At 33.4% G+C, this 26568-nt stretch overlaps 1 protein-coding gene across 3 annotated transcripts in view; it reads left to right on the top strand.

The window, feature by feature from the left end:
* The first annotated feature begins 477 nt into the window (after positions 1-477).
* POT1 (protection of telomeres 1) overlaps positions 478-26568 on the top strand; it is a 79163-nt gene continuing 53072 nt past the window's right edge. Inside the window, exons 1-7 of one of the 3 annotated variants that reach the window (XM_067746896.1) lie at positions 478-780; positions 1556-1740; positions 3600-3672; positions 6765-6856; positions 18922-19035; positions 19816-19863; positions 21825-21939. In XM_067746896.1, the coding sequence (XP_067602997.1) occupies positions 1618-1740; positions 3600-3672; positions 6765-6856; positions 18922-19035; positions 19816-19863; positions 21825-21939 (565 nt within the window). In that variant the 5' untranslated portion in view covers positions 478-780; positions 1556-1617. Of the gene's footprint in view, positions 781-1452; positions 1741-3599; positions 3673-6764; positions 6857-18921; positions 19036-19815; positions 19864-21824; positions 21940-26568 lie in introns of all 3 variants that reach the window. The other 2 variants (XM_067746894.1, XM_067746897.1) reach the window with 2 other exon arrangements.

Raw genomic sequence — 26568 nt, 5'->3', positions numbered from 1 at the left:
ATATTTTAGTCCAAATAGGCTTGGAAATATTTATGTAATTCTTCATTATAGTTTTGGACTGAGGTGGTTTCGCTTAAATCAAATGACTGGAGGCATAAATCAGAAATTAGCAGAGGATTCACATTTAACAATGTCTCATTAATTATAGCACAAAATCATAGCCCTATAAACAAAGTGGTTAATCAAATGTGTCTGAAAAGTAGCATTACTCATTGGTGGAATTATTTCACTGTAAAAGTTGCATTTGAGCGCTTCCTTTTAGGGGGAGAGAAATGGAAGCTAAAATAAGGGCCCTGCCCACAGGAACTTCCAGCCTACCAAACGGAATCTTAAAACCCGCTCTGGTTTTGGAAAGGCTTTTCATTGGCTACAGGATTTAGGAACCACAGAGCATAGCGTTCCCGTCTCCCACCGCCCCGCACACCCCTCCCCCACACGGTTTGCACAAAATAGGCGGGGCGGGGCTAAGGGGAGCGGAGGAAATTCGGGGAGCGGGAGAAGTACAGCCGCCTCACGCTTCCCCAGGTACCGCACCCTCTAGGTGTTCCGTGAAACTTCCAGGGCATTTTAGGCCTGGAAACCGTCTCGCAACTCGTCCTTCCAAGCGCCCAGGAGCAAGGGGCAGATTACCCCCGCCTACCGACTGTGTACGCATGCGTAGGACTGGGTTGCTAGCGTGCGTGTGACGTCACGGGCGCGCCAGTCTGAACTCTTCCGGGTTTCTGTTTAGAGCGCTGGTCAATTTCCAAGTACGTTTGGAGTTCGTTGCTTGGGTACAAGGTGAGTCGGGACCTGAACCAGTATTATGAAGAGGCTGATTTAGTTTAGATAAAAATTTGGAGAAGTTATTGCAGAGAAACTGTTCGTACTTGTCTTTCTTGTGAGCTTGCTGTGTTGACCATCTTGCTTGGCGTTTTGTGAGCAGCTGACTTGAGTTAATGCAGGACCCCCGCCCTCTAGACGGCCAGCTGGCTTGGAGAAGCTTGGTGGGCACACACTAAAATTAAATATCGACACTAGTTCGTGTCCCAGGCAAGAAGTTTGAGAAAAAAGATTGAATCTGCAATGCACAAGTTAACATCAGTTCAATAGTCGTTTCTTTCGATTGCATAGGGGCTGGAGGGGGGGAGGCAACTGATATATTTTGGAGTAATAAGCTTTTCGTGCACAATTTGCTCACACAATATTAAAACTGCCAAAGGGATTAAAAAACAAACCCAAAACTTTTCAACCTCCCTTCCCTTCCCCATAGTTTGTACATTTTAAAGCACAGTGGTAAAGGCAATTGCTAGTGCAGTGTGTACAGATCCTAAAACTGGCTTTTAGAAGTAGTTCTTTAGATATAAAACTAAATAAAAAAGGGTTAAGTTTCAATGCCTTAGGAGGATGCGTGTATTGATCCCTGTAATAAAATTATAGCATAATCCATCCTTCCTCCCTCTCCCCCAACAGTGATGACTAACTTAAAGGAAAGGAAAAGCAAAACTAAATCAAAGAAGCTTAAAGCAAATTATTGACTACATTTTGGATAAAACACTGGGCTTTGTGTTTTCAGCAGTAAGCTATCAACTTCCCTAACTGAATTTGCTTTCCACGGCACTGTGAAGCAGATCTGATATGCCACTTGAATTAATAAAAGAAGTCAAAGGACTGCCTGAAGTTGATCTGCTAAGTAAATTACACAAAGTAGATTTCAGATACCTACAGCCAGGTTGTGATTATAGCAGGAAATATATCGAGGTAAGAATTTTCGTAACTCAGAATAGTTGTCTTTTGTTTTCAGCAGTTGGATTGTCAAGTGCCTAGGTGTGGTTTTTCTTTGAATTTCTCTTGCTTGTGGGTAACTGAGCTTCTTGGATCCACAAGTCAATGTTGTTCATCAAATTAGGGATATTATTGGCTAATGTTTCTTGGATTTTTTTTTTTTTAGTATATTATTACTCATTTCTCCTTCTGGATGTCGGTTACATGTATGTTTGTATGTTGGACTGTTTGATACTGTACTTCTGGTCTCTGAGGTAGTTTGTTTTTCTTCAGTACTATTTTGTTTTTGTTTTCTTTTTTGGCTGAGGGATTTTCAGATTGTGGAATTTCTATTGTTCTGTCTTTAAGTTTACTGAACTTTTTTTGGGGTTATATCCAATATTGTATGCATATTTAGTGAATTTTTAATTTTAGTTATTGTATATTTAAGTTTTGGACAAAGTTAAGAATGCTGGGAAGGAGGTAAGGGACTTACTGATAAAATGGGTCTGATAGTAAAAGAAGGAGAAATAATGCCACACTTCAGTTTTGCCCTTCTAATCAATATTCTCCATGTAGACATTTATCTTTTATTCCTTTGTTTATTTTCCATTTTCCTTATATTTTGTTTCATATGAAATAGAGTATTACGTATTACAGTTGGTCTTCTCTACTTCATTGAATTTAAATTCCTAATCAAATGCTTGTTAGTATTTGTAAACTCATTTTGCATTTGGTTGATTCGGATGATGTTTCTTGCATACTTGTATTTATTAATAAAGTGCTGTGATTAGATTCCTTTTCTTTGTGACAAGTCATTAATACTAATTATTACTGAGCTGTATCTAACTTTATCATTCTTCTCTTATTTTGTGTGTTTGATATAGAAGCATTTAAATGAAATATTTTTTAAATTCTAGTACTTTTATTAGTGTTACTAAAATAAACCCTTTTATATATAAGTAAAATGTCAGTTTGAATTCTTAAATTCCTTTGTCTAACCTGCACGTGTCTGTAGATATCTCAAGAAACATATTTATGTTTCTTGAATTTTATTAAATACATTTTACTGTGAAATTCATTGTTTTTACTATACAGTTCTGTGAGTTTTGAGAGATATATAAAAACGTATAACTACAACCATAATCAAGCTATAGAACAGATGATCACCCTCCCCCAAAAAATTTTAGAGTCAGCTGCTACCCTAATTTCAATCCCTGGCAACCACTTTTGACCAGTTTTCTGAGAGTATACAGTATTCTAGCCTTTCAAGAATGCCATGTAAATTGAATCATACAGTATGTAGCCTTTTATTTTTTTAATTGAAATATAGTTGATGTACAGTATTATATGTTACAGGTATCAGTAGGTAGCCTTTCGATTCTGGCTTCTTTCACTCAAGACATTTGAGATTCTTCAGGTTGTTGAGTTTATCAATAGTATTACTTTTTTTTTTTTTTTTTGGCGGTATGCAGGCCTCTCACTGTTATGGCCTCTCCCGTTGCGAAGCACAGGCTCCAGACGCACAGGCTCAGTGGCCATGGCTCACGGGCCCAGCCGCTCCGTGGCATGTGGGATCTTCCCGGACCGGGGCACGAACCCGTGTCCCCTGCATCGGCAGGTGGACTCTCAACCACTGCGCCACCAGGGAAGCCCAATAGTATTACTTTTTATTGGTTGCTAGAATTCCATCACAGTCTGTTTATCCATTCCCCAGTATAGCAGTACTTGGATTCTTTCCAGTATTTTGTAATGATGAATAAAGCAAATTAAAAAATTTATTCTAATTTTTACTTGTATCTTGGTATTATAATCTCTTTTGGCTTTTCTGTGTAACTGTTTTTCTCTCGTTTCAGGGAAAACTCTCACTTATCTCTTCTTTAACTTATGGTGGAAACAGAAGAGCTGTTTTGAAGATTGGACTACAAGGTATATAAGAAGACCATTTCTGCTTAACTTTTTGCTTGTAATCTGGAAATGGGTAACTTTGTGTATGTATACATACACACATAAGCACAAAAATCATTTCTAGTGTAAGAATCTATGGAATGAAAAGTTATTCTTTTCCTCTCTAAATTTTTTTCTCCGAAGTCTATCCTCTCCCCATTCTCCCATTGCTTCTGTTATACTTCAGATTCCTTTAACGTCCTATCTAGACTATTACAATAACCAACTCATCCCCCTACTTCTAGTTTCACTAATGTGACCCAAACAGCTTAGCAAATTTTAAGAAAATGCTACTTTCAGCATGTTATTTCTTACCCAAGTGTAGTTACATGAGGGAGAATTCTTCTTCCTAGTAACCCTTAAATAATCCTGGTAAGAGTTTAGAATACTTGGGGACCAAAGTAAATCTCATCTGAAGTCTGAAATTAGTTGAATGAATAAAGAATGGTCTACAGCAGTGAATGGGAAACAAACTTTGAACCACATTTCTACAACTATTGAAAACCAGATATATATCAGACACTGTTCTAAGTACAGGGAATATAGCAGTGACCGAAACAACATTCTTGCATTCATGGAGTTTACATTGTAGGGGAATAAATAAATTCAACAAATAATTATATAAAGTAATAATTGATAGAAATGTGGTTTGTAGACAAATAGAGCAGGATAAGGTGGTATGCCTGATGTATTATCCTTTTATATATTCCTAGGTATGATTTGCTAATATTTTGTTAAATTTATGAAAAATATGATAGGAATCTGTCTTTTCCTGTAGTGATTGGTAATTTATGTTTCTAAGGGAATTTATCAGGTCATCTTGGTTGTCAGATATATTGGCATAAAGTCATTCATAATATACTTTTTATATGCTTTTAATGTTGGTAGGATCTGTAGTGGTGTCCCATTTCACTGATTTGATAATTTGAGACTATTTTCTCTCTCTCTCTCACTTTTTTTTCTGATCATTCTGGCTAGAGATTTATTTTACTGATCTTTAAAATCGGCCTTTCTTTTCATTAATTTTTCTCTATTTTCCAGTTTTCAGTAACATTTCTTGTCTGTTAATCTGCTGTTAACTCCAATCAGTGTACTGTTAGCTTCTAATATTATATTTTTCAACTCTGGAAGTTCATCTTGAGTTTTTTCATATCTGCCAGTTCTCCTCATCTATTTTCTTCTACTTCCTTGAACATGTACTTTTAATAACTGTTCCAAAATCTCCTCTGGCAATCCTGTCATCACTGTCATTTCTGAGTTTTTTTCTATTGATTCCCTGCCCCCCCCCCCCCAATCCTTACGTGTTTTTCCTTTCTGTATGGTTGGCAGTTTTTTAACTGGATCCTGGACATTTAGAATTTTATATTATCAAATATTGGATTTATTTGTAATCCTTTAAATATTATTTGTCTTTGTTTTGGAATACTGTAAATTCTCTTGGAATCAGTTTGGTTAGCTTTGGTAGGATGGATCTAGAGCAGCCTTTATTTGGGGGCTAATTTGCCCTTATCACTAAGGAAGTGCCCTTCTGACAAGTTTACTATGTGTTTTGTGTATGAGGATTCCACTCTGGCTGGTTGGAACCAGAACAGTTCACAGCCCTGTGTGAGTCTCAGAATTGTTCTGCCTGTTTCTTTCAAGTGGTTCTAATCCCTTTCCTACCATGCTTTTGTAGATCAGTACTCAACCAAAGACCAGAAGGCACCCATCTCCAGAGCGCTCTTATCTATCTATGCTGCTGTCTTCCTTTCAGCACCATGTCATGCAGATTCTAGCTGCCTTGCTGTCCTCAAATCTGAACTCTTCTGAATTCAGTGAGGCTGTTGGGCTTTCTTTGGATTTTTACCTCCATTTTCTGCTGCCTGGAAACTCTTTCCAGGAAGTAAGCCGGGGCTATTGCTTTGTTTTCCATCTCAAAGAGATCACTTACCTGCACTTACTGTTGTCCAGTGTCTGAAAACTGTTGTTTTATATATATTTTCTTACTTCTCTAGTTGCTTTAAGGCTGGAGAGCAAATCCCGTCCCTGTTACTCTGTCATGGCCAGAAATAGACATTTGATAGGTCATTTAAGATATTAAAGAAGTAAGTTATATCTTGATTAGAAGCCATTGTGTTTTTGTTTTTAAGGAACATTAGTGTTTCAGTTTATGTATATACTTGTTTTGAGGAGTTGGATGAAAGAGGTAGGTGAAAGGAGGCAATAGACAGATGTAGTTGTTTCATTGCTGGTGATAAAGTAGCAGATTCAGGAGTTTTAAGTAACACTGCAAATTTTAGAAAGATCTTTCATGTACTTCATAGATACATGAAAGTCTGATATAAAGGCAGTTTCTTCGAGTAGTTGAATGTTTGAAAGCTTATATTAATGCGACCTCCCTCCGATGACATAGTAATTGAATCTTAGTATTTGGACTTGCTTCAGTGGTTCTAGGAGGTGGCCTCTGAAGAATGAAGATTATGGAGATTCTTTATCAAAGCCTAGAATATACAAATGAGATTACTGTAAAATGTTTGTTTCTTCTTTTCCTAGTAATTTTCATTGTCAAAATCACAAATAGCTTGGTTTTTACACACACATGCTCGTTTATTCTTCAATATGCGGGTGCTGGGGGAGAAGAACACACTTCCCTAGATTAAAACTTCATGTTCTAATACTTATAGATTACCAGAAGATCAGTAAAAATGAAGTATTTGGGGAGTGATATGTTATACACTATAAAAATTGAATAATTGTAACTTATTCAGTTCTTTTGATCATAACCATGTGAAAATAAATTGAAAGTGGTCATTATATGATGTTAATGTAGTATTTACAGAAATTTGTAAAACATATTTTAGGTGCAACTAGTTATAATTTTGGTTTTAACACCTAGTAGCATTCTATACATTATTTTTATGATACTTAAGTTGTTAAGAGTAAACTACAAGTGAATTTTAAACGTTTTAATTACTCTTCTTCATAATTATATTTTGAATTATCTATAGTTTTTAGAATTTAGTTGTCATCAATTTTCTTGTCTAGAACACCTTTATATCTAAAGTGTTTTTCTGTGTGTCTGTGTTTCTCCACAGAACAAGAAAATTCAAATTCGGATATCAACACCCTCAGTGTATTATTTTTTGGAAAATTAGCAAAGGACTGTGCTAAAGTTTTCTATGAAGGGGTAAAGTATTTTTATATTACTTTATCTTTTTTGCAGTAGGCTTAGAATTATTGAAGATGCTGTATTTATCCCATAGGCCATATTTTAGTGATTCATTATATATTTGTAGGTATATAAAAAATTATACTTAAAAAAGCAACATCTTTAAAATTGAACACTTGTAAGAGGTTAGTAAAACTTATCATTGACATAAAAAGGGACAATTTTTCCTCTCACTTAAGTTTAATTTTTAGTGTTCAATAGAATAGCTTAAAGATATATACATTTTCTCTTCACTTAATTAAAAAATAATTCTCACTAACTAAAAAATAATGAGCTATAACTCTGTATTTTTATAATATTTTCTATAATTGTTATAAAAAGAAATGCCTGCTAAATCCCCAACAAGATAATACCAAACCAAACACAACAGCATATTAAAAGGAGTAAACACAATGACCAAGGGGGATTTATCCCAGAAATGATGTTTGGTTCAACATAAGAAAATCAGTCATTGTAATATATCACAGTAATAGAGCAAAGGGAAAAAAACACAAACGATCATCTTAATTGATGCAGGAAAGGCATTTGAAAAATTCTACACACTTTCATAATCAAAACACTCAGAAAACTAGGAATAGAAGGGAACTTCTCAACATAGTAAAGATCAGTTATGAAAAACCTACAGCTAACATCATAGTCAGTGGTGAAAGACTGAAAGCATTCCTCCCAAGGTTAGGAACAGGACAAGGATGCTTGCTTTCACCACTGTTATTCAACGTTGTACTGGAACTTCTAGCCAGAGCAACTAAATAAGAAAGAAATAAAAGACATCTAAATTGTAAAAGAAGAAGTAAAACTATCTCTCTTCTCAGATGACATGATCTGATATATAGAAAATCTTAAAGAATCCAAAAGAAAGCTACTAGGGCTAATACATGAATTTAGCAATGTTGCAGGTTACAAGATCAGCACAGTAAAATCAGTAGCACCATCCAGTAGAACTGTTTGCGGTGATGGAAATGTTCTATATCTGTGCTGTCAATATGATAGCCACTAGTCATATTTGGCCAATGAGCCCTTAAAATATGGCTAGTACAGCTGAGGAACTAAATTTTAAACTTTGTATAATATCATTTTAATTAAATTTAAATAGCCACATATGGCTAGTTGATACTGTATTGGACAGCACATCTCCAGAAATTAACCACTGTTTGGTGTATAATCTTACAGATTTTTTCTGCATGCGTATTAAAATGATTTAAAATTAACTTTCTGTAAGAATCTCATAACATCTTTGATGTTAATTGGAGATCCTCTAGATATTTGCAAAACCAGTTTTGGTAATTAAACAATATTGAAGCATATAGCTGTAAAACATTGTTGAGTCATTGATAAGTCTCCAAAGAAGTTGCTCAGAGTTAGACAGTACTTCTATAATGATGTTGCAGGAATATTAGATATATGGTTTCAATCCTTTTTGATTTATGGTTGTTACTAACAAGTAAATGACGTGGGAAAAAACAATGGTTTCTGCAAAATGGCAGTCAGATGAGATTGTCTGTACTCTGTCTCTTTTTTCATTTAGGTTCAGTAAACATTTATTAAGTGCTGACATTTTGCTTGACTCCGTGCTAGGCTCTGGAGAAACCAAAATGAGTAAGACACAGTGCTTGACCTTATGGAGTCCACTATCTCTAGCCTAATGGAAAATCATTTAATGGTGGTAACTATAATAGAACTGGAATAGCAGCCTCAATAGGCTGAATCTGCCTGGAGGATTTGGGGAGAAACATCAAAGAGTAGGCACTTAGTTTTTTAGTGGAATATTTTATTTGTTAGTCTTTAAACTTTTTATTATGAAAAATTTCTAACATATATATAAGTGGTAAGAATTGTATAACGACTGTCCATATTCCAAATATCTAACTTCAGTTATCAGCATTCAGGCTCTTATTTCATCTGTTTCATCTTTTCATTTTACTGCCACAGATTATTTTGAGGCAAATATCAGGAATTATATAATTTAAATCCTAAAAATTTCAGTATGTAAAAGAGAAAGCATCCTAAAATTATATGTGTATGTGTATATGTATATATACAAATGAATACATACCATAGTACAATTATACTACTGAAATATTAACATGAGCTTTTATAAACCATGAAATATCATCAATGTATTCATGTATGTATACACACATATCTATGTATATCTATGTGTCTTACTATCTATTTGAATAAACACAATTTCATCATTATGCCTAAATAATTTAACAGTAATTCCTCTATATAATCAAATATCAAGTCAGTGTTCCAATTTCCCTGATTATCTCATAAGTTATTTTTAAATTTATTTTCTTCTACCAGGAGGAGACTTTAGGTAGGGAACTCAGTGAGGAGACCTTAGCAGTAATTCAGAAGCTATTGTGGATGTATAAAGACCAAAACTAAAGCATTTGTTGAATTGACCCAGAATTGATTAGTTGTATATGTGTGTGTGTTTGTAGTTTGGAGAACTGACCTAAGAAAACTGTACAATTTATGTCAGAGAACGTTTTGCCTGTGTTCTCTCCTAGGAGTTTTTTGCTAAGTTTCTGTAAGGAGGTGGCAAATCAGTTAATTTTTTCTTAATTTATAATTTGAAAAAAGAAAAGAATTAGTGCAGTGATTTTTTTTCTCAGTGAAAAGCTGTTATTAAGTCAGTGGTATATCTTAAAATCTTACTTCACAATTTGAAGAAATCAAATAGGAGTTGCCATGCAATTCATGAAATCAAATAGTTGCCATGCAATTCATGTCCAGAAATTCCTAGGACAGTTCATTAGACTGTTTCTCTTCAGAATGATAACTAGACTAATTTTCGATGCAATTTTAAAAACTTTGAATGCGATATAGTTTTAATATGGTTGGTACGGCACTGTGAAGTTCTAGAGGCAAGTATACTAAAAAAGTACTATCTGACAGTCTTATCAAGAAAGGGGACTAGGAAATAAAGTATATAAAGCATGTGTACACACACACACACACACACACACGCACACACACGCACACACACACAAAATCATACCTGCTTGAGGCCGTTTAGGTAGGGTAGGATCCAGTATCTCTACATAGCTATTTTGATGAGGCACTTTTGTGGGTGGCTCCAGTAAAGGCCTGTTATTGTTCCTTATTATTCTTCTTCTTGCTCTTAAAGGCATGACTTTATTTCAGCTTTGTTAAAATAATTAATGTTTATGATGACAGTTCTGAATTATTAAGAATTCAGTGTTTAATAAGTCCCTAAATCATGCTTTTTTTTTTTTTTTGGTATGCGGGCCTCTCACTGTTGTGGCCTCTCCCGTTGCGGAGCACAGGCTCTGGACGCACAGGCTCAGTGGCCACGGCTCACGGGCCCAGCCGCTCCGCAGCATGTGGGATCTTCCCGGACCAGGGCACGAACCCGTGTCCCCTGCATCGGCAGGCGGACTCTCAACCACTGCGCCACCAGGGAAGCCCCCATGCCATTTTTTAAGGAAGATATTCCTCAGAAATGATGAGAGTGAGAGGGAGGGAGAGAGAGGAATGAAAGTGAGAATGCTAAGTAGATGTTTAACAGGGAAAGATACACTTATTTAGAAAAATAACTTACATATTTTTCCCTTGATCTAGAAAACAATTTCTCTATTATAATACTTTGATGAGATAGGGGAAAATGAAAAAAATCAGTTTAATGACTAATTTGCGTGTGGATACTAAGTTATAACAGATATTTTCTCTGGCTGCCCATCCTTCAAAACAAACCAATAAAACCCCAAATCAGTGTATTAACAGCTTTCTCATTCTTCAGGCTGTTAGGTATGCATAGGCAAGTTTTGCGATAGTACATTGAATTAGTAATATTTAGTTTTCATGGGTTATAGAATATTTGAAATATACATGAAATGTAGTTTCATGTTATTTAAGATGAACTCTTTCCTTTCTGTAAAGAAGTCCACTTTTAACAGTTTTAGAGATTTCAAGGACCTGGGCCAGGAAATAATAGCCTACTTCCTTTCAATTTGCTAAGATCATTAAAGTTACCTTTCTTTTCTTCGCTCCTGATATTTTTTTTAATAAGTACGACGTTACACTCTGTGCTTCAGTTTCCTTCAGGGGAGAAAAGTTGATTTTAATGCATGATCAGGAAGAGGTTTTAGCATCCTGTTTTAAGAGTCAACTGACAATAAAACTAAAGCCTGCTTCATTTTTATGAAAGGGCCTATAGTTTATAGATGAAGATGAGACCCTAGGGTGCTCGGGTCTCCAGTGAATCCCCAACAGGGTGTAGGTAGCCAAAAAGCGTTCTTCAATCAACTAAAAGTGTATGTAAATGTATTTATGTATTTTTTTTCCCCTCTGAGGAGGCCGTCTGTAACTCTTACCTCATTCTCAAAGAGATCCATGAACATATGATCATCAAGAACTGCTTTTTAAAGGCCCAATTTCATGATTCTATCGCAGTATATAGTTGAGTTAATATGGAACTCCACAGAAATAATAATGATCTGATATTAGAATTTCGTATCTTACAAAAATCTTCCTGTATTATTTTTAGAAAAGTTTTATGTTCATGAGAGTCAAGTGCTGATATGAATGTAATGTTTTAATCTTCTTAAAGAATTTTTTGAAACATTTTACAAAGACAATACAAAAGAATCTTTGGAGGAAATGTTCTAGGTAGAGTTGCTATTAGAGAGGTTTGTGTGTATTACATTTATTATGCATATATTAATTTTTTTTTTACCTTAGTGCATGGATCTCTGTTTATCTTATACTTCCTTCCTCCTCATTAGTCCTGGGTATCTCTGACTGTGTATCTGTGTGTGCATATGAATGTGTGTGTTTGTTTTTGGAGGGGTTCATAATTAAAGAGCTCTTCTGGCTGGCATGTTTGGATGTTTTGAAGTGAAATGATATAAAGAGATCGTAAATTCTAATTTCTAGTGATGTAAGGAGATTAAAGAACTTACTTTTCTGTTCCTTTTTCTGTCCTTTATTTTACATAGTTCAATAGCAAAGGCCATACTTAAGAGGCTGTTAGAGTTTGCTTAAGTTTAGGCAACAAAACACATTTGTTTATTTTTCAAACATCTATTAAAGCTAGCTTCTAATGCTTAATCAGGTTTTTGGAATCTTTTACTAAAATATGGTACTAATCTTTTATATATTATATTACTAATCTTTTATTGAGAATATCGTATTATATTTGTATGGAACTTTACAGATTGCAAAGTGCTTCCATATACGTTTATCGTTTGAGCCATTAGTAACCCTCTGTCCTGATGGTCAGTAGTACAGTTATTCTAAAGCTAACCTTGTAGTAAGTACAGAAGCTGCTCTGTCTCCACGACTGTATTTTTGTCCTGCCTTAAGGAGATATTGTGGACTTGAATTAGGTCTTGGAAATGTTTGCCTTAGAAGATTTTGTTCTTCTTATGTGGCCATGGTTTTAAAAGCATTTAAGCAGCATGGAAGGGCATAACCAGAAAAGCAAAAGCTGCCCCACTCCCTCTGAACCCACTCTCATTACCTACTCCCATTATTAGATAAAACCACTGCTATGTCTTTTTCTTTTTTTGGTATCCTTCCAGCTTTTATATATGTGTGTATATATGTATACTTACATATGTATGTATGTATCTTTATATACATATAAACATATATGTACATTTTCTACCAAATGACATCATACAATCCATGTTTTGTAAATTGCTTTATTTCACAACGTATCTTGGACGTCTTAGAGAAGTGTTTTAAAAATAAATACATGGTATTGAATATTAGGGATCTGTTTGCTTATATTTTTAATATGTTTTTATCTTTATCCTTCCTTAACATTCTTGTATTTATTAAATTCTTACCTGAAAAATAATATAAAAGGTTTATAATATAATGAGTTAGCAAAACATGTACATTTATCTATAAAACATGTATGATATATTAGATATTGTTTTTCCTAACTGATATGAAAGGTGTCTTCTGCTTTTGAAATATATTTTAAATAGGTATTCATTAAAATAGAATAGAACCATACAACTAATTAGTACTTGTCAGATAATAGGATGTTGGTAATGGTAAGTCAAGGTTTCTCCTTTTAAAATATAATGGTGTGAAGACTGAGGTCACAATTTAGTTTAAATTCTTTCTGCATTTAAAATCACGAATGTTGATCATTTGGGAGGTCTAATTAGTCTATTTATTTTAGAGTTTATAGTATTAAGGTTAAAGATTGTTGCAAATCAAAGGTAAAACTTTTTGCATAAAAGAATGAATTTTTATTGTGAGGTGGATGGACCTAGAGACTGTCATACAAAGTGAAGTAAGTCAGAAAGAGAAAAACAAATACCGTATGCTAACACATATATATGGAATCTAAATTAAAAAAAAATTAAAATAAATAAAAGTAAAAAAAGAAAGAGAAAAAAGGTCCGAAGAACCTAGGGGCAAGACGGGAATAAACATGCAGACCGACTAGAGAATGGACTTGAGGATACGGGGAGTGGGAAGGGTAAGCTGGGACAAAGTGAGAGAGTGGCATGGACATATATACACTACCAAATGGAAAACAGCTAGTGGGAAGCAACCGCATAGCACAGGGAGATCAGCTGGGTGCTTTGTGACCACGTAGAGGGGTGGGATAGGGAGGGTGGGAGGGAGGGAGATGCAAGAGGGAAGAGATATGGGAACATATGTATATGTATAACTGATTCACTTTGTTATAAAACAGAAACTAACACACTATTGTAAAGCAATTATACTCTAATAAAGATGTTAAAAAAATTTTTTTAAATAAAAAATAAATGTGGACATACACAGGGTAAAAAAAAAAAAAGAATGAATTTTTATAGCTCGATTCTTACACCTTTCTTCTTTGTCGCTTATTTCCTTAAGATTAGCTCTGTATTTGAATACAGCAATCCTAAAACATCTTTGCTTTGCTAGATTAATGGTACATTTTGTGGGAATACAAATGGTCTAATTGAAATTCCCTCCATCTGAGGCATTTTTTTCAGTTTTAACTTTCATTTAAAGAAAGTTTTAACATTAATATGTAGATACAAAATAGGAAAGACTTTTCCAAAGTATTTTAAAAGTTTAAAAAAAGGTCTTATTACAAAACTGTCAAAGTTACAGACATTTGTTAATACGTTTTTTCCCATTCCTATAAGATTTAGTTCTGAAAGAGGAGATAGAGTAGTACCTACCATAGAAGTCAGGAGATCTGGGTTCTTGTCTTAGTCTACAACTAATTAGCTGTGTGTGACCTTAAACTGCTCATTTATTCTCTCTGGCCCTTATTTTCTTATCTGAAAGATGAAGGTGTTTGATTATGCGATCTCTAAGGTCCTTCACAATTCTAAAATGCTAAGATTCTATGAAGTAAGTTTTGTAGTAGTTGTATAGTTTATGTTAAGATTTAATGAAGGTATATTTTATGTAATGTCTGTGTGTTTGTGTGTGTATATTCATATATTTAGGTATTCATTGAGTTGTCTAAACACTTGTTGAATGTTTTTTGTCTGCTCCATGTCAGAGACATTTTAACTGAATAAGACAGTTATGGACCTTGCTTTCATGGAATAGTTTTCAATGGAGAAGAGTGGAATTAAACAACTATTATGTAATTAATTATTTTATCCAGATATGATATGTACTAAGAAGATTGAGTAGCAGAATGAGAAAAATAGCCGAAAGAATGAACATAGGGGTATGGGGAGAGTAGATAAGTAAGAGAGAACAGCATATACAGAGGCCCTGAGTGAGGATCCTGGAATGCTAAGGAATTATAGTAAGGCAGAGTTCCAGAGTGAGTCACACGAAATGCGGCTGGTGAGCTGGGTGGGCATCAGATCATAAAATGATTTGTAGACCATTTAAAGATTTTGGTTTTTATGCCAATTATGTCCTTGGTGTTACATGATCCAATAAGTGCTAATACACATGAAATACATTTATTATGCTAAAGAAACATTTTCTGTCAGTCACTGCACTATCAATGACATCAGGTCCCTGGTTTTTCCCTGTACCCTTTCACTCTTTAACAGTGTTTTAAGATGTGATAACCTAACAGTATTTGCAAGGTCAGTATAGTAAAAATTACTTAATGCCTGTTAAAGTCAGATAAGTTTTTCTTTTTGGATTATCAACTGTTTCATATTTTCTTTGCCCTTTTCCTGCTCAGTGATGACTTGAGAATTTTTAGTATGTTATCCATTAAAAATAAGCAAATTAATACACTGGTTTTGTGTATTTTTGTTACCTATTGGTTTGCTTCCTATTTCACCACTGATTGTGTTCCTCATTGGGAGATATTAGCATGTAAAAACCATGGTTGTTTATATGCAAGTAAGTTGTCTGATTTTTTTTCCTTCAATTGTTCATTTTTAAAGAACGCTTACGTTAAAAAGACCCGTATTGATTTCACTCATTTTCTCTGCAACTCGTTTGCGGTAGAAATATTCCTGTTGGCTACACTGAAAATTGTCTAATGATGAGGGCTTAATCTATCTAAGGCACTGTGACAAAAGGGAAATGACTGCTTTGCTGATATCTGAGTATGCCGAGTTATTTCAAAGATTTCATTTCAAATGTGTTTTCACTTTTATAACTTTGATGCAAAGATAGCAATTAAAACCTTATCATTTTTAGCAGCAGGGTTATGCTTCTCAAGCTGGTTTTCTAATACTGTTTTCAGCAGACTGAGATAGGCACCTACTCTGATATATCAGAATACTTTAGTCTCACCACTGAACTGTGTAATTCCCATTCTTGTTTGAATGGCTTCAGTATGCTGTGCTCTTCTCAGAAACTTAGAACAGTGTGTGTTAAATCTCATTTTCAACTCAATCTAATGAGTGTTTATACAAGCTAAAACAGCCTATTATATATTTATGTTTCTAATCCTCTGTGTATTTGAATTAATTTGAAAGTCATTATGATTAATAAATTGATGGGACATGAATCCTAAGCCATTTATTTTTTTCTCTTTTGTTTAGATCTGTATTTCAGTTTCTACCAGTGTTGATTAATTTATTCAACAAATATTTGTTGACCACTGATTATGAACAGAAGCCTCCACTAGTCACTTGTGTGGGATATTCAGATGGATAAGACATTCTTAGTCCCAAGGATCTTACAGAGTTTTCAGGGCAGTAAAAACATTAAGAAAGTTTATAAATAACACACAAGAAAAATATTAAAATGCGGCATAGGAGAGTTCAGAGGAAGGAAGAATTATTTTTCCTTCTTCCTTCTTTGGGGTACAAGCTAAGATAAACCTCCCAGGGAAGAACCATTTACAGCCCAGATTTTAAAAGATAGGTACTCAGAAAATGCAAAAAATATATGTGGAAAAACATTGGGTATATAAGAGAATCTGATTTATTTTGTATTGAATGGAAGTATATGGAGATAAAGCAGGCAAAGTAACTTGGGATGAGATCACTGAGGGCCTTCAGTGCAATTTATATGTGTAAATTAAATATAAATTCATGTTTATAAATATAAATTTGGGAGGGATAAATTGGGAGTTTGGGATGGAAATATACACACTACTATATATAAAATAGATAACTAATAAGGACCTACTATATAGCACAGGGAACTCTACTCAGTACTCTGTAATGGCATATATGGGGAAAGAATCTAAAAAAGAGTGGATACATGTATATGTATAACTGATTCACTTTGCTGTACACCTGAAACTAACGCTGTAACTAACATTGTAAATCAACCATACTCCAATAAAAATTAAAAGTAAAATTAAATTAAAAAAATAAAACAAACTTAATAAATTGAACATTTATTTTTTTTAGGTTTAATTTGTAGCTTAAAATTTTTTTAATAACTATTTTTTTGAAGTTTTGAATTTTATTTTTTTTTTATACAGCAGGTTCTTATTAGTTATGTATTTTATACATATTAGTGTCTATATGTCAATCCCAATCTCCGAATTCATCACACCACCACTGCCCCCCGCTGCCACTTTCCCCCCTTGGTGTCCATACGTTTGTTCTCTACATCTGTGTCTCTATTTCTGCCCTACAAACTGGTTCATCTGTACCATTTTTCTAGGTTCCACATATATGTGTTAATATACGATATTTGTTTTTCTCTTTCTGACTTACTTCACTCCGTAGGACAGTCTCTAGATCCATCCACATCTCTACAAATGACCCAATTTCCTTTTTATGGCTAATATTCCATTGTATATATGTACCACATCTTCTTTATCCATTCGTCTGTCAACGGGCATGTAGGTTCTTTAAAAGTATTTTTGGTTCTTATTTCCATTTTGTCGATTGTATGCTAGAGGAAAAGTTGTAACCTTTTACTGAGTTTTGTTGCTAATGTTAGAATAGACTTTTGAAAAATTTTTGTTATGAATACTGATATCTTGCTTTTAATGATTTATTCTCTTTATTTAAAAATGTTTTCTCCATCATAAAAGAAATACTTTTATTCTTTAAGTTTGGTTTATACAGAAAAATTGAAAAATATGCATTTCTTCCCCTAACACTTTCATTTAGTGTATATCTTTCCATATATTTATGTTTAAGACATTTTAAAGTAAAATAAAAAATAAAATGAGATATGTTATTTTTTGTATTTTGAAGAGAATTTAGAACTGACCAATGATTTCCCTACTTCTGTTTATTCTCCTGTGTTAGCTTGATTAAACAACTTTACATCTTTGACTGAAATCTTAAGTTTTCATTTAAATCAGAATATACTGTTCAAAGGTAAATTGGAAAAACTGCATATTTTTCAGTTATAATAGTAATTTATTCCAGAAGCACTCTTGCTCTTTATTTTATTCCCCTTTAAAACTGCCTAAACCATGGTACAAACATAGAAAATCTTCAGTGGGAAGGAAAATTTTCTCCCACTTAACTGTGAAGCATTGTGTTTAATTAGCATTAACAGCACAGACACAATTATGTTTGCAGTCTCACCTGAAGAAAATAAAATGCAGAAATTTGCAGAGCTAAAATATCTGGATAGGGCCAGAGATTTTAGAAAGGCCATTTATGATCCTTCCTTTGATTCACAGATAGTTTATGGAGGGCCTACTTTGTGCCAAGCCCTGTAAATACAAAGCAGAATAAGACATGACCCTTGTCTTCAAGGTGCTTACAGCCTAATTAATGGACCTAAATAGAGACTCCTGGGGGTTGACACCACACTCATATGTGCAAAATAAAAATCAGTAATGCAGAAGAGTTCCATTTGGTAGAAATTAAGATTATTGAAGGAAGCTGCCTAAGGCCCAGGAATTTCTGTTTATCTTAAGGTTTTAGTGTTAAAATTAGAGGAGTAAGATAATAATATGTGTGTGTGTGTTTGTGTGTACACGCGTGTGTGCGTGTGTGTGTGTGTGTGTGTATATAAAATACAGCAAGACAAGACTCACTAAGTGTGGATGTTCCAGTATTTGGAAAATAAGAAAAGAGATTTAACTAAAGAATGAGAGAGGCAGGAATAAATGGAGATTGGCTTCTTCTTACTATTATAAACCTTCGTGGAAAGAAAGTATCTTTGTTCTTATTAGTATGTAAATGGAAATGTCCTATTTATGTCTCATACCCTGGATCTTTATGCTCATGTTAGTTTTATAACAATATGGAGTTTTTGCAATAATGACATGTCTTTCTCAATGTAGTCTCTCAGAGATTTAGTTTCATTTAATTTCCATTCTTAATACTGTTGGCTCATTACTGTCTCTTCGTTGTGTTTATTCATGCACACTTATTCACATAAATTGAGATGAACATTGATGTTTGAAGCCCTAATAGATAAATAAAAATTTCTAAGTGATTTAGGTAGTGTTTTCCTGGTCCATTAAGAGGAGCACTGTACTTATCTATGGCTACATTGCTGATACCCTTTTGTAGGAGGTGGTAGTCTCAATCTTATATTCAGAAAGCATTAAACAAGTTTAGGCTAACCAGCTTTTCATTTTATAGAAATGATTCCTGTTTTTACATAGTAATAAAAATAATCTATATGGCATTCAGAATTATGGTATTTTGATGATTTTTAAATTATTTTTTTCTATATAGGACACCATTGCAGTGGCCGGATTTGTTATTTTGTCAGCATCTTCATCTACAAGCAGAGATGGTAAACTTCGCTTATTTTTGAAAGCATCTGAGGACTTCAAATCAACTGTTTATGTAAGTATGCAACTTTTTAGTCTCTAATTGTAGTTTTAATGAGCTAAAGTAATGGAATAGAAGTAGTATTTCTGTGTATCTGCAGATAAACTATTTAGTGTGACTGAATTATTGTAATTAAATATTTTAAGTTTAAAAATAAAAATCCTTTTCTTGGCTTTATATTTAGAATGATTCCAGGTAGCAGAGAAGGATCCCTTAAAGATAGTTATTTGTTACTGAAATTCTTAAAGCTTCGCAGACACTCTAAACCTGATCAATATATTCTTTGCAGTTATACTGTCATCCTCTTTTGATGGTCTGCTTGATTTTATCTTAAATTGATCAGGTGCCCCTTTTTAGGTAAAACTGATTTCCTCCTATTTCATTCTTTATGAAGGTCTTCATCCTCTCCGTCTCACTTCACCACCCCCCGCCCCCTCCCCACACAAACACACATACACTTTCGGAGACTGCCTGTTTGGTCAAGGCTGTCAGGTGGAGAAGTAGAGTTGGGTCAAGCTATGTGCCTGCAGACCAACATCTGCCTGTTTTGTTTTATTTTTTTGTCTGAACAGGGCATTTTATGGGCCAGGTGTGGTTCTGTGATATTAAAATTGGTGAATTAAACTGAAGCTTAGCTTAGACAACTTTGTACCTGCGACTCTTAATTTGTAAGCTATAACTTTATGCCATTCTGTGAACTGGAATATTATAAAGTGTGTAGTTTTACTACAATTAAAGGTCTGTAATCACATTGGACATGTTTGTATACAAATAAGTCCTCTCTTTTTTTTTCAGGTTTATGTTAAATCCGTAAGAGATTTTTCTACAGAATCAATGTCTTTGGTAAGATGGTATTAATTTTAATTTAGAAATGTACACCCCACACACACATACATATATGTATTTGACCCACTTTATAGACTGATTTTGAAATAGTATCAATACAGTGGGAAAACATAATCTCTACTTTTTTGATATATAATGATATTACATTTGAGTTATATATTTCCCTGGTAATTAATACCTGGTTCATCTGTTGTCTGGAATATTTGCTGATATTTTGCAGAAGTTACGTACACAAGAAAATTAAAATGGAAAAGATGTTTTATTGTGTGAAGACACTGGGATTTTTACTCCTTTTAAATCTTAGGCAAATTCATTTCTTTTGCTTTTCATCAGCTTATATTTAAACAGATTGTTATGTGCTGAATTGTGATTTGACAAATTATGTAATTTTAAGTAAAGAATTTTATTATACTTCTGATATATTTTGCTTTTTCTTTTAAATCATATTTTAAATATTTTATAAAATTTTGTCATCTCATAGCAATGGGAAGGTTCCCATTTTTAAAGGTGAGCTACTTGTAGCTGAGTGAAACTGGAAAGAAGGTAATATGTTGATAAAGTTTAGTTATGGCAAATGGGCTCCTTAGTTGCACAGGCGGGTTCCTTAGTTGTGGCACATGGGCTCCTTAGTTGCGACCCATGGGCTCCTTAAAATAAATTTTATGTTCTACCTTTAGTTTCTATTGGACAGAGTTCAAGGACTTTGCTTCTAGTTGACAGTGACTACGGGATACAGGTTTTAAATTCTGAATACTACCATAATTGTATAACTTAAATTTGTTATTTAGGGTAACTGTAACCAATAAAAGTATTGATGTACTTTTTAAAAAATATGAATTAACTCTGATATTAGTGTTTTTCAAAATTGTTATAGATAGGTCAGCTTCAAATATTTGATACATCCATGCACTTGTGGTAAGGCAGAAGTAAATGAGAGAGCCTCTGAACTTGGCAAAAATGGTTTTTCAGGAAGCTCAGGTATTCTGAACTATTAGAATATAACGTAGCTGCTCTGCACACACATACTGGCTTATTTACATTGAGAGCCAAATTACAATCAAGATGTTGATTGCTGGTTGTGAATTAACAAGTACATTACTTGGAAAACCATAATGGTTAGGGTCATTGAGCTGTGCTGGCCTTCCCATTCATCTCCACATTAGGGAGATATTTGTTAAGATAATATATTGGATCCAGTTAGTTTGTCAGCTGAGTACCTATTGTCTCTATTCTGTCCCATATGCTGACCATTGTTTTTCTTTCATTCCTTTTTTTTAATATCATGGTTTGATGAGATTTCTAAGCAAGCCCTGCCCTTGTGTTTGACCTGAGGGATCAGCTTCCTTGAAAAAAACAATTCATTTTGATTTGATTTTTAAAATTTTAACTCTTAGTGTGATAGGTAACCTTATTTCCAGCTGGGAGTGAAGTGGGTGGGTGATGGGGCCAGATGTCTGAACCCTTTTCAGGATTGTTTGACTAACATCAGACGTTCTTGTGAAATCACTTCCCCTTTTCTTTCCAAACTTCTGTATAGTTATTTCAGAAAAATTTTTTTCTTTTATTACCATGTTTAATGTCTTTATATCATTTATAATCAAAATCTGGCTTTATTTAGGCCTTATTAAAATCTTCATAGCAGTATAGGAAAAAAAATAAATATATGCCACAAGTTTTGAAGTGATATTAGTTAAGGTTAAAAACCAGAACAAAAGTCTCTTAAACTGCATTTTTTAGAGCTGTGTACAAATTACACCATTTATAATCAAAGTTATTTATATGAAAAACTAGATGGTTTATATAGCAACCTTTATAAGCTGTGCATTTCTCCTTTTTTCAGGCTACAGTCTCTTTTTAGACACTTAGAAGGAAAAAATGCAGATCAGTTTGCTAACTTACAAATTTGATCATAACATGATTCTAAAATCTTAATACTTATATTCACTGTCTTTCTTTAGGTTCCAGCCACACATTATGTATATACACCCCTGAATCAACTTAAGAGTGGCATGATTGTCAATGTCTATGGTGTTGTGAAGTTCTTTAAGCCTCCATATCTGAGCAAAGGAACGGGTAGGTATTATTAAAATTGGTCAAGATTTTAATGGACTGGAACTGTTTTATTGGTTCAGGAACACAGCTCCTTCAGTACTCTAAGTCTTAGAAACTTAATTGTGATTTATAATTGTCAAACAATACTGATGCAAATTTTTTGGCCATTTTTACTTATAAAATAAGTATAGTCTATAAGTTGTAGAGAATAAATGAAGAAAAGAATGCTAAGCAGCAACATGACAGCATATGAAAGTATAAAATAGCCTATGAAAGTATAGAATAAGCTAGAAAAGGTAAATATATAGACACGTACAGAATATGTAATGCTGTTATGTAAATCATTTTAATTCTTGCATAGAAGTTAAAAGACAAATGTATAAAAAAGAGCTACCTGTAAACATGTGTTAGTGGTTACAACATAAAAAGATGTAAATTGTGACTAGGTAACATAAAGTATGTGTTGGGGGAGGGGACTAAAAGTGTAGAGCTTTTGTATATGATAGAAATTTATTTTTTATCAGTTTAAGATAGTTATAACTGTAAGGTGTTTTATGTAAATTTTGTGGTAACCAAAAAGAAAATACTTATGGAAGATACGCAAAAGAAAATGAGAAAGGAATCAGAGTAGGTCACGACAAAAAAAATCAGTGAAACACAAAGGAAGACCATAAGAGAGAAAACAAGGGACAAAAGAGCTACAAGACAGACAGAAAAGAACAAAATGGCAAGAGTAAGTTCTTCCCTATCAGTAGTTACTTTAAATGTAAAAGGATTAAACATCCCAGTCAAAAGGCATAGTACTTGGGTTGTTTTTAAAGATAATTAAGGAGATATAACCTATTCTATATAAAAATGTAAGCTTTTAAACAGACTAACATGTAAAAGAATGAATCAAAAAAACGTGGATTTCAGCTTTCTGAGAGTTAATGTAGTTAACAGACAGGCACTTTCACCTTGGTTTAATTTAGTTCAACGAAATTTAACATTTATTGCTCTGTTTAGTCTAATTTGAAACAGCAACATTTGTAAGAGGCATCATTATTTTATGTATCATTAAGAAAAGCTATGCTTCACTGTCAATTGTAAGATATAACCATATTGTAAAGATGTTAAAAATGTGAAACAGTGGTGGTGTTGATGAAATATTGTCTTTATCGACTGTATGCCTGCCAGCTGCTGTGGCTCATGCTGGGAACACAAAGATGTTCTCAGTGAGTTAATATTTTTAAAAGATTTAATTTATTAAATTATACATATGCAAATTTTATTGTGGCATGAGCTCTAAGTTTACTCTTTGGTGGGGTGGATGGGGGGGAAAAGTCTCATTTTCATGCGGTCAGCATTTTTTTTTAGTGTGTTTTAAAATTTTATTTTGAGCATTATTTGATTTTTTTTACATTATGAAATATATCAAACATACAGAAAATAATTAAATGACCCCTATATTATATTTACTGGGCAGATTTTACCATATTTGCTTCAGTTTTTTTATTTATTTATTTTTAACTTTTGTTGGAGTATAGTTGACAGAATATTTTGATAATGTGTAAAGACTTAGTTTATGTGCAAGTGGCTATGTGAAGACTGTTGAATCTAGAGATGAGAAGTTTGAAATAGGTGGTAGCTAAGTCTGAAGACCGCAAAAGGATGTTTTATTGAAAACCCTGATTTCTGTTGTTTCAGTAGGAGGGGAAGAATTAAACGTTAAGGTTGAAGCAGAGAAATTTTGTTTGAATTTCTCAAATATTTTCATTCAACTTTACTGTTTTGCAGTCTGCTTTCCACACCCCATCATGCCATTCAACATACATATGCATACTTTCACCTTAGTAGTTTCTTCTCATCATCGAATTTTTTTCCCCTGAATTTTACATTGCCCATTCTGTGAATTCCCTGTAGAGTGTAATCACTGCAGTCTTCTTCCAGTTGCCAGTGTTATCTGGCTAGCTTTAATAGGCCTGCCAAATTTAGGAATAAGCTACAATACTGGTAATAATGTTCATCTAACTTGGTAGAAGATATAATTTTAAAACTTTTTGCACTTGGTATGGTTCAAATGCTTATCATTGAAAGTTTTTAGTAAATTAATCAGCAAATACATTATTTTCAAAAATATCATGAAATGAAAGTATTACAGAATAAAATTATAGCTGTTTTTAAAACAGCTATGATGACTCAATTTTAGTTTGTTATTAGATAGCATAATCATTTTCTTCTGACAATGTTATTAAATCGTGTATATAATGAAAGCATTGGGAAACTGTAGTATTTATTATATATTCTATGTATCCTGTATCTCTTAGATATATTTATAGTTAGATCCAGTCCTTTAATAAAAACATTCATGAGTAGTAATAAGCCAACTTTTATTTTAAAGATAATGTGTTTCTCTGTTTCTTCTGAGATACTAAATTAAAATGAATGTCATCAATTTTTTCTGAATATATTCATTAAAACTCTAAAATTTGTCTGAAGATACAGCAAAATATCTTTACTACTACCAAGATGGTAACATTTTAAAACTATCTGTCTTATAATTTTAGTTACACTTACATTTTTTTCTGTTGATAGAATTTATCCTTCAACATGCTGCAGGAGAGTCAGACAAATAGCACTGATTTTCGTGTTCAGGAAAGAATCAACTTCATTAGTATTACCACTGAGAAGTACTAAAATAAATGTACAGGAGTAATCCACAGCTGAGCCTTTTTTGTACTATATAAAGCAACATTATTTCACAAATACAGGGCCACAACCTAAATATTACATCTTAATGTACATAATAGTTATGTGTAGGAAAATTACCTTTATGCAACTCAAATTTAGATAGATGGAAAAAAGTTGATTCTCTTATATATCATTAGCTAGAATTTTTCATTAAAATTCATTTTATAAATGTTAAATTCAATGCAGTAGAAGCAATTTGGCGCAATTTAGCATCCTTCTTGACTAAAATTTTTCTTGACTTTCCTCTCATCCTCTGTAATAATGATTATACATGACCTGTAGCATACTGCTATCTTATTTCTGTAGCAAATGCTTTATTTCCCAAGCTTTATCTTCAGTCTTCGAGGAGTTGTAGCTTTTATTCTTACAGAAGTCTGTCAGTCCTGTTTTTAAAAGGACTATCGATGCTCACATTCTTATTCATCTGTGATAAGATTCATCATGAAAACTGAGAATTTCTCAAGGATTATGGAAACAGCATATATTAAAAGATCATCGTATCATCAAAATTGATTTTGATCATGACTCAGCAGGGGTACATAATGTGGCCTCTTTCATATAGGAAGACAAGGTTATTGCCACATTCTTGGGATTTTGAGATTTTATAGAAGTTTATCTTCTCTGAAAGCAGTTACTTCTCTGAAAGCAGTTACTTCTCTGAAAGCAGTTACTTCTGCTTCTCTCGCACCGTTACTTTTGCTTTGAAGAGCTGGGTAGGTAGAGCTACGTGTGCAGTGTTTTGCCCTGCACAGATCACATTGGGCATTTTTCTTAGATAACATGTATAAAGGAGTTTAATTTTAGCTTTGTCTCAGATTTTAAGGAGTATCTTAATTTTTTGTTTGAAACTTGAGACACCTTTACTCTGTTCTTATTGTCTGTTCTTGCTAAATAAGGTAAGTAGAGGCAGGCCATAAAATATATCCATCCAGACTTGTTAATAGTATGTGGTCCTGCTTGCTTGGTTAATATCATAATGCCTGCTCACTCTGAGCAAATGCGAAGAGTAGAGAGAACACTGTTTGTGCTTATTCTTCCTAATATTTGAGTCCAGAGGAAGGGAGAGAATAGTCAGAGTATTCATAGCATCAGTTTTTACTGTTCACTTCTTTTTTTATTTTCTTCTCTGTCCAACTTTGAGACCCTAGAGGTCTCAGCCTTTTCATGCCACATAATGTGGCACATCACCTGTGGCTCCCTAGCTTTCCTCAGGAATGCTCTATGTTGCTAAACTATTTTCACACCTCCTCCCATCAAAAATTCTCAATATTAGAAAAGCAGCTTGGTTAAACTGAACAGTTTTGGATGTTACAGTGTTTCTACAAGCAGACTTATGCTATTCAGTTTCTTAGAAAAAGGACACCTGTTTTAGCTACTTACTGAGCATTATAATCAAATTACTAAAATTGTATCCAAAACATTGGATTTCTAAGAGCTCCTATCTGTTTCACTTACTTTTAGTTCTTAGAATAGAGTGATAGGATATAGAGCCCTAGGATTTTTTCTTTTCCTGTTCTGTTAAACATTCCAGCTAACTCTGGATTGCTAATTTTGGCTCTGTAAAAATACTATTTTCACTTATGCGAATGACTTGCCATTTATGCATTAATGTTATGTAGCATAATCGTTTGAATATTTTTGTTTTGCCTGAGTAATATTGGTTGCCTATTAATGATTATGTAGTTAGTGTCTTTTAATTTCTTAAAGTATAATAATTAACTCCCACATATTCCACAGTAACATGGTTGAAAAAGAATTTATTAATTACTGAATGATTAATGACTCATTGGTACTCCATAAGATCCAGGAGCCTTTCTGATTCATCAAAGGGAGATTAAAACTTCTAGTACAACATAAAATTGTATGTAATATTTACTTATATTTTTTATTTTTTAAAATTGATAACGCATCTTTAGAATT

The sequence above is a fragment of the Pseudorca crassidens genome, chromosome 8 (assembly GCF_039906515.1).
Source record: "Pseudorca crassidens isolate mPseCra1 chromosome 8, mPseCra1.hap1, whole genome shotgun sequence".
In the NCBI taxonomy this organism is placed as follows: domain Eukaryota; kingdom Metazoa; phylum Chordata; class Mammalia; order Artiodactyla; family Delphinidae; genus Pseudorca; species Pseudorca crassidens.
This window is presented reverse-complemented; position numbering and strand designations above follow the sequence as displayed.